At 41.3% G+C, this 9,372-nt stretch overlaps 1 protein-coding gene across 1 annotated transcript; it reads right to left on the bottom strand.

The window, feature by feature from the left end:
• Positions 1-292: 292 nt before the first annotated feature.
• On the bottom strand, positions 293-9,372 carry LOC119277151 (casein kinase 1-like protein HD16). The gene is made up of 17 exons (XM_037558387.1): positions 9,340-9,372; positions 8,260-8,669; positions 5,114-5,239; positions 4,954-5,027; positions 4,481-4,550; positions 4,347-4,402; positions 4,187-4,258; positions 4,015-4,109; positions 3,797-3,863; positions 3,586-3,715; positions 2,890-3,105; positions 2,657-2,781; positions 2,006-2,180; positions 1,841-1,931; positions 1,441-1,598; positions 1,145-1,333; positions 293-834 (listed from the first exon to the last, which is right to left on the bottom strand). The coding sequence occupies exons 2-17, from the start codon at positions 8,632-8,634 to the stop codon at positions 775-777; spliced, it is 2,079 nt and encodes a 692-aa protein (XP_037414284.1). The 5' UTR covers positions 8,635-8,669; positions 9,340-9,372; the 3' UTR covers positions 293-774.

The following is a 9,372-nucleotide window of genomic DNA, read 5'->3' as shown; positions in this document are numbered from 1 at the left end:
CATGTCATCTCATTTCATAGAACGGACCTACCCTATGAACCGAAGGAAAGTATTTCCAGTTCTTTTAGTTATGGCCAACGAAATGCGTCAAATTAATGGTATTCCTTCAAATGTCCCTCTTTGGAGCTTTGCAACTAACAAAACGTTCCTCGTACAAAAGCAACAATGAGATGGGTGATGAGGGAAAGTACCAGGTGATACCAACACTAATATGCTCCCATGCTCACACTTCAAAAAGAAAAATCAAATTAAGTGTGTCAAAAAAATCTATTTTTTTCACACTTTAAAGGAATTCAAGAAGTCATCAATGCAATGAGCTCAAGGAATAATGGAATAGGTACACCGAATTCATTAGTCCACCTCACATAATAATTTAGACACTTCCAGTCTATCTGAGAATATGGAACTTGTTTCCACTTACAAAATGAAGGACATGATAGAGCTATATACACAACGGGCTCTCACAGGTTATAGTCCTCCAAAGAGGCGAAGGCCGCCATTCATACTCTGTAAAGCAGCAGCTGGACCGAAGCAAAACCATGCTGCAGCACCACCAGCCGGATCACGCATCCTCTTCCATCTTCTTATTGGCTAGCTGTGGTCCACCTTCATCCCAGTTCTTTCTGGAGCGCCCCTGCTCTGGCCATGATGTAAGGTTCATCTACGCAATTTACCTACACATACAGAGTAACACAGCAGCAACTAAATTTGCTGTGGTTTTCGAAACTCATTTTAATATGCTCAGCCCTGACTGAGTTGGTGTGACTGCAAGTCTCACGACACTGTCCGTCCATAGCATATAGAGGCAATGTAAAGATTCTTGGCCCATTTCTCCTACAAAAGGATAACCGTATGACTATATTAGAGCGGTGACTGAGTTAGTGTTTGAGCGAGAAAAATAGCTCTGTAGCAACAACAGTACGGAATAATAAATCCTGGCTGAAGTGAATTGTGAAGAGAGAACGGGGTATCAGAACAGTGGGATTAATAGCCCAGTTATGGTTTAAATACTACCCTGTCCTCAAACATGCAATTGCAAATGCAGATCAAAACAGAACCAGATGACAGCTATTAACTTCTTATAGTTAAGAACTTATCATATTACTTATGAAAATGCACTAAAGAACAAATGATATGGTCCTACCTTCACATGGTTGCTTGGGAAAGTGGATGTTCTAAGAGTTTCTTGTGTCTCGTCCGACAATTTTCTTTTGGGAATGCTCAATATAAAAGCAGCTTGATCACCAGTGGCTGCTGTAGAAGTTATTCTATATCCATTCTCCCATCGCCGGTGAATACCTTCACTAGGATAAAGAAAATCCAACTCTACCACCTGCATTACATATCAGAGGAATGAAGTGGCAATAATATTATTTTGAACAACGGGATTGTATAATTCACATTTAACTAATGGACAATTTTTAATCAATTGCCAATTACCTGTTCAGAATATCCAGAGTTCCTTGACATTACTACACCCCAGCGGGTCCCTGCTGTAGTCATTGATGTAACATGAAATCCTTCTTTCCATTTCTTGTTGATCCACTTGAAGGGGAATGATTCACTGACTTTGTAAGACTGTTGAGTGTAAGGGGTTCCTAGAAACAGTAAATGACCAGCCTCGATTAACCCCACTAATAGCTAATATCAACAAGGAACACTTGAACTGGAAAACAGGGCATTCAATATATCGACAAAACAGTCAGCTCTCTACCATTGACTGGAAACGCCAGCAAAATTTTAGGAAGCAGAAGCAGGACAAATACTTGAATATGGATTGACCTTTCCAAATAAATATAATAAATGATAACCATTCGGCAAAACAATAAATTCGACAAACCTTTTGACATGACCACCAAGGAACTTCCATTTGTTGCTCCTGCTATGGCACTGATGTAGTAGTTATTTTCCCACTGCTCCATAATCCAGTCCTAGAGTACATAAAAAATTGGCAACTTAGGAACCCAAAATAAGAAAGCAGAATGCTCAAGAGTCATTAATATACCTTATGAAGGAATATTGGTGAAAGTTCGTAAACTTGGGATGTGAACCCAGTTCCAGCGTCCATAATAAGGGCCCAAAGATTTGCTGCAGATGCTACCGAACTAATAAACAATCCATCTTCATTCCCTTTCTCTATGTGTTGATGAAGTCGGGCTTCTGCTACATTGTAATGGTATCTGAGAGGGAGAATAACAAGGACGTTACTGGAAGGGGGCACTTTGAAAACCATGGCTTATGACTAGATAAGTAGCTGGAAACAATATAATGTGCTTGACTGCTACTCCCTCCGACCCAAAATAAGTGTCTTAAGGTTAGTACAACTTTGTACTAAGGTTAGTACAAAGTTGAGACACTTATTTTGGGATGGAGGGAGTATTTCTTAGTACCGCAATTGTGCACATTTATTATCCACCAAACCTTGACATGAAGAACATAAAAAACTCGGAAAAATCTTGTCTGAAATAAGTACAAGCTTGCCGAGTTGAGTATAATCATGTGCATCACGTGCCTACTCTGAAGTTGGAACTATTTACAAACAAATTTTAGGTTATCCATCACACACAAAATGCTAAAACGTAGAACAGACTGTGGCAACTGGCGAGTGAAGACTCATAACATGTGCAACCTATAAAGCCATGATATACTGTGTTACCTCTGTTTCATGGGCCTCTTAGCATTATATACTGAAATCCACTGATTTGCTGGGCTTCCCAGTCGAACTTTCTTCCTCGGTTGTTCATCTTCATCATGACTTCCTCTTCCTCGTTTTTGTCCAGCCTACATATGAAAAATAACCAAAGGTCAAACTAAAAAAGCTCCTTCAATGAGTAATGCATCAACTAAGATAGTAGGACGAGTATGAAATCAGATCTATAGAAAACAAACCTTTAGAGCACCATCGATTCTAATAGGCCTCAAATGCTGGGGCTCAATCAATTCATCAAAGAGGGAAATCAGCTTTGGGTAGTTTGGTTCTTCATCAAATTTCATGTTTGTCACGGTTTCCAGAAAAAGTTTAAAAGGAGGTGCGCAGTAACAGCACATCAGATCTGGAGAGATAGACATTTTCTTCTTGCAAACAAGAAAGCTCTTGTTCTCCCCCTGCACATCATTTAGCAGAGGTCAAATACATATGTTCACATCACACACACACACACACAGAGAGACAGAGAGTCATAATGGATGGGTGTGTATCCCATCCACAATCTCAATTAGTCCCTCCGTTTCAAATAATTGAAGTTTTGGGTTTGTCCTGAGTCAAACTTCGTTAAGTTTGACCAAGTTTATAGAAAAATATATCAACATCTACAACATCAAATTTGTGTCATTAGATTCATTATAAAAGTTATTTTTATAATATGTATATATATTTAATATTGTAGATCTTAGCACATTTTTTTCTGACTTGGTCAAAGTTAAAAATGTTTGACTGGACAATCCTAGAACTTCAATTATTTCAGAACGGAGGGAGTAGGTAATAACAAATTAATTTCACTTCACCCAACATGCATGTAAGCGGGCAGAATACATAGTCCAGGAGCTATGATCCAAACCCATCTATCCAAAGAAAAAGAAAAAAACCTGATAGCCTTGCCAAGGTAATCTTCCTCTGAGTAGAAATATCAATGTATATGCTAGTGATTCCAGATCATCCCTTCTGCTACCAGTACGGCCCAAATGAGCATGCACACTAGCATATCTTATTGTGCCCCTGTCCAAAAGAAGGTAACAACTGGTCAACCACAAAACTGATTGGAAATAAAAAATGATTGATCCTTAGATAAAAATAAACCTAAAAATATCAGGCCTCTGATCGTAGTCAACATGTTGTCCAGATGATGTTTCCTTCCATCTCGATGCTGGCAGTTCAAATGGTAGGAGTAAGTACTTGCTTATATTAGGTATATTATACAGTTAAGGCGGAGAATGCTATGCAGAATCCTTATGTGTTGTGTGTGAAAATTTACTCAACTACTGGCAAAGAATAATGAATTATCCGCTATGACATACCTAACCCAAGGTCAATCAAAAAAAGCTTCTTCTCATCAGGTGATCCAGGTTGTCCGAGTAGAAAATTCTCTGGCTTAACGTCTCCATGAACAAACCTGCAAAATATTTCAATAGAAAATATATAAATCTGGAAAGCTGCATCTCAAAGCCAATTCAGTAGGACAATGGTTACCCCTTTGCATGAAGTTTTTCAAGGATAGATATAGCCTCTACAGCGATGCAAGCAACCATACTTGGAGTCATCCTGATCCAAACATTAGTTATCACTCAGCTGTTCTAATTTAGAAACAGATATGACAGAAACACAAAGCAAATAAACGTATCCATCTTACGTTTGCCCTAGAGAATTCCAAACATCCCAAAGGCTAGGGCCTAGTATATCCATTACCTGAAACAGCAATATAATTCAGCTTGTGGTAACAATAGAACTTTCTCAAACGAACTAGGTAACATTTATATAACTAACCAGCACATAATAGTCCCCTTGACGGCCTTTGTAGTGAACCCACGGTATACCATAACATCCGTTCAGAGAGCTTAAAAAATGCACACAAAAACATCAGAATTAGTGGGGAAGTAGTTTGGTGGGGCAAATAATAAGATTGGTTCTTCTAAGTGGTGAGCAGTGACAATAAGAAATCCTTCTTTATATTTCAATAGATTAGAATACTGCCAAATCAATTTTAAAAACTACAAATGGAAGCAAGTTAGCAGTGTACTAATAAAGCATTCACTATTTGGTGCCCTGGGTTATATACAAAATTTAGTGCAATTACTTGATGACAAAAGAAAATTTTGGATCCAAAAGATAACTGAGAATCTTATAATATGCAAAAGAGAAAAAAAACATTTCATGGTACAGTTATGTATAACTCTCATGATTTTCAATATTCTTTTGTAAGAAAGATACACACACTTAGCTTATTATAATGTAATTACCTATAAACCTGCCACTCATATGGAGGGCCATAATTGCACCCCTTACTGTTGCGGTGCTCAAATTTCAAAGCAACCTGCAATGAGAGAAGACAACACTCTTACCATCATGATATTCAAATAGCAATTTTTGAAGACAAAAGGAAAAGCAGTAAAGATAAACCTCATAAGCATCTGGTCCAGTGCGCTCTGTTCCACCAGAAACTCTTCTGCCAACATAAACCTGCCCAAAACCACCCTTGCCCAATTTCCTCTCTACCTTGTATTGTGGAGAATGGCCTACTTGAACCTGCAAATGGTAAAAAAAATACATATTTTACTGGATGACTTGCATTTCAAAATTTTACACAAAGAAAACTTCAGACGGGCTTTAGGGTATGTTTGATTTTAGCCCAAGTTTGCCCTACCACATACTTGGCTAGCCAGAATTTTCGTCAAACTTTTCCTTGCCCATGATTTGGCCAACATTGGCAAGCAAAATGAACTGGAGTTGCCATCGAGGGAATTTGGAAAGCCAACATCTTGGCAACTCTAGTTCATTTTGCTTGCCAATGTTGGCATCCAAATGATAAGGTTATCTTGTTATAAATGAAATATGGTTCAGGTAGAGTGATTTCAGAAAAATGTAAATGCCTGCCTGTCTGCCAGAATGCAAGGTATATACATTAGACAGAGATTTTAAAAACAAGGATAAGCTTGAATGTGCATGTCATACTTTATTACTAGATGCAAAAAAAGGTAATACTGAAGTTTTAGAGTGCTCTATAAGTGGATGATGGATATGGGTTGCCTATCCTTTACATTTACGACATTTGAGGGAGCTTCCAGCTCAGGCCAGTAAGCCCCTGGAACCTTAAGCTTCCCAAAAGAGGTTGCAGCTTCTCAAGCCCCTCAGGCCATTTCCAACGCACAGGCGCTTGTTTGGACACTAGAGGGATTTTTCCCCACAAATTTATGTTTGCGTCGATCGTACAGTCTTGAATTCCAACGCTGATCGCAAATTATAAGCGCTACATGGTAACGGTAGCGCCTGCCCCTCCAATAAAATCCGAGTAAGTTAAGGCAAAGCAGATTTTAAAGGATATTGTTAGCGTCGCTGCTAGTGCCCACCTCCGATTAATTAGTTCATGCAAAAAAAGAAAAGGTGGTGTGCCCGATGGCTAATTTTGAGTTGACGCGAGAAGATTTCCCAGCATCGGGTGGGAAATGGGAGAAACTAGCGGGATCTCAATCCTAGCGTCCGCTGTTAGCGCCTGCATTGTAGATGGCCTCAGAAGACAAAGCCCAACTGTATGGAGAAGAGAAGAAAAGGCCCCCTCTCTATGGAAAACCTTAAGCACTTCTCTATATTGACAGAGGGTCTCAGCTCTTGGCCTTTGATAGATCTCATGAATTTGGATATGAAATATCTCGCTGGATCTGTCCTATTAATGCATCCAACCAAATAAGTTTTGTCCTGTTGCAAGCAGTCCACCTAAATTTCTTCCTTTAGTTACATTCGCCCAGTTGGGCCAACGCTTTAAAATAGCAGATTCACTTGCATCTAAACAAAACTTGGGTTATACTCCCTCCGTCCCAAAATTCTTGTCTTAAATTTGTCTACATACGGATGTATCTACTATTCACATTTTACTGTTAGATACATCCGTATCTATATAAATCTAAGACAAGAATTTTGGGACGGAGGGAGTATTAAACTATGCCTGGGTTCAAATTAGTACTGTTTTACTTCAATGCATGTGAACCTACAGTATTAAAGAAAGAGCAGCTTGCATGATATAAAGCCAACGTTGAAGTTCGAAGCAGCTACTTGTTGTACTGACATACTAGGTGATAGTTGAGGAAAATGTCACCTCCATGTAAGCATCTTGGGTTATCTACTGAGAAATTCAATCTAATATATCATTCCAAAGAAACCCCAGACAGAACATAATTGCAGGCTGATGAACCTGCCCTGACAGCAGGGCACTTGGTTGCCATAATTAATTACTCCCACCATCCGTTTATTTAGGGCCCAACCCCAAATTTCATTTTCTGGATTTTTTAGGTCTAATTCCCTAAGCACTATTACTGCTCCATCTTTCATGGCGCACATTCCCTCCCATCCCCTCTTCATATGGAATGTGTAATTAATGTTATCATGCAGACTTTAGCAATCCTTGATTTTGATTGGGCATGCAGGGTAGAAAAGGAAGGAGAGGAAAATCTCATGCAAGGCATGCCCAACATGCACCATGGTGTTAGCGCAAAGAATTAACACGGTGGGAGGCGAGCAGCTTAGCGCATTAATCAGATGCTTCGCATGAGGTTTTCATAGTACCCAAAACAAAGCTGCCGAGGGGAATTGAGGGAATCAGTTGGCCAAATTATAATCCCTATATAATTGCTCCAACTTTCTTGCTATACATTTGTATGCAAGATTTGAAAAGTTGGCCCTAAATAAATGGATGGAGGGAGCAGAACATGCGTCCCCGATGGATCCGATTAACTACTACTATTTCCTACTATTAAGGTACCTGATATTAAGGGAGAGAACTCTTCTCACATGAAAAAAAGATACCAGTCATTTCTAATGGTGTTCACAACGAAAATAATAATTCATACGTGATTTTCTCTTCCTCCACATGGATCAGCACGCTTTCGTTGCAATTTAGAAACAGATATAACCAGAGCTAAGAAATGCAAGTATCAATATCAGCATACAATTGGCTGGTTCTCATGGAGCAATAGAAAAATTACAAGTAATGCCAAAATAAGTGCGAGGACAAGGAAAATGCCGTTGATTTTTTTTTTCAATTACATCTTGTTTTACGGTCTTCACTACCTTATAAATGGGAGTGGGCAAGGCACAGTTCGTCCACGCATCCCACCTCCCTTTCCACACCTTACTTTAAATATCTCTAAGCTAAATAAATGAAACATCATGAAGCATGACATGGAGCACGGAGGTGTATGCCAGCATAGGCAGAAGTTGCATGAGTGCGACGGGCGTAGGTAAAGTCCGAGGCAGGCAATTATATAATTTTTTAGGTGGCAAAGCAAGTGCATTAGCTAGTTATTCTACATATTTTAGTCCAAAATTCCAACACAACTAGCTCCATATGAACTACCATTTACAGACATAACTCTTTTTTTAGGGAACCGTTTATAGACATAACTGATAAGGCTGTATTATGACAGGATAGGCCACGTCAAACCATGACAAAATATAAGATTTGTCGTTATCTTCTAAAAACCCTGACACCACAAGGAGAGCAGCAAATCAAAACACACAAAATAGTATGAGCCATAGTGCAATCAAACAAATACCTTCTCTGGGACTGGAGATGCATCATCTTCACCACCACCGATCTTGTCAGGACTCGCGCCATCCATCTTGACAGCCTTATCAGCAAATTCCTCAATGCGCTGTGGACCACCCACAGCACCTCCACCAACACCAGCTCCAGGAAGAACCTCAAAAGGCTGGTCTGGATCCAAGTCAATCACAGGAACACCTCTCCCTCTTCCTCCTGCCCTTCCCCTTCCTCGCCCTCCACCTCTCCCACCCCTTCCTCTGCCACGCCTTCCTGCCACCGTAGGCGCTGCCACTGCCAAGTTCTCTGCTGGGTCCTGTACGTCGAGAACCTCAGCCTTCCTCGACTTCAACCGGGATTGTCGGACTCCACTACGCAACTCTGGCATCCTTTCTCCCCATGCACTTCCTACCACATACTAATCTGCCACACGAAATCAACAACGGCATGGGTTAGCACAAACATACTACATTCTACCAGAGAGCAATCAAACATAAATTACTGCTCAAAACATGAAATCCCACATCCAGGATAAAAAATATATTTATCTAGCCTGCAGAAAAGCAGTTCTCCTTTCTACTACTCCATAACCATCCAGAACACCTGCACAAGGTCCCGGCCCTTGTTTCTTCTACGGGCGCAAATCTAGCACCGCGAACTACGACATGAGGTTCGGCAACTGAGGTTCCCCAAACAGTTCTCATCCCCAAATCCTATCCCGATCTCCTCGACACAGATTTCCCTCAGCAGAACCGATCAGAACCTGGGCCTAACGCCCACATAGGCGTCGCTGCGTCATCGAGACGCCCCCGATCGTCCCCAAAAACCGTGGCCCAAGCCAGCCGCCGCCACAGAACACGCGCAGCAATCTAAACTTCCACCGCCGAAACGGGGAGATCGGCGGGCGCCGGAACGACCGCCTAGCGATCGGACGCGACGGACTGTAAGATCGGCCTCCCAGGCGGCGATCGCCCGCGCCCGCAGCCGCCGCCGACCCGGGAGGCAATCGACGACGCAGGCGGCACCCGGCGATCGGGGCGAAGGGGAGAAGACGGGGATGGGTAGGGTACGGAGTGCGGGACCCGGCGCTCACCTTGGGGGTGGAGACCGTGCGGCGGCGGCGGCG

Source organism: Triticum dicoccoides, chromosome 3B, assembly GCF_002162155.2.
Source record: "Triticum dicoccoides isolate Atlit2015 ecotype Zavitan chromosome 3B, WEW_v2.0, whole genome shotgun sequence".
NCBI lineage: Eukaryota > Viridiplantae > Streptophyta > Magnoliopsida > Poales > Poaceae > Triticum > Triticum dicoccoides.
This window is presented reverse-complemented; position numbering and strand designations above follow the sequence as displayed.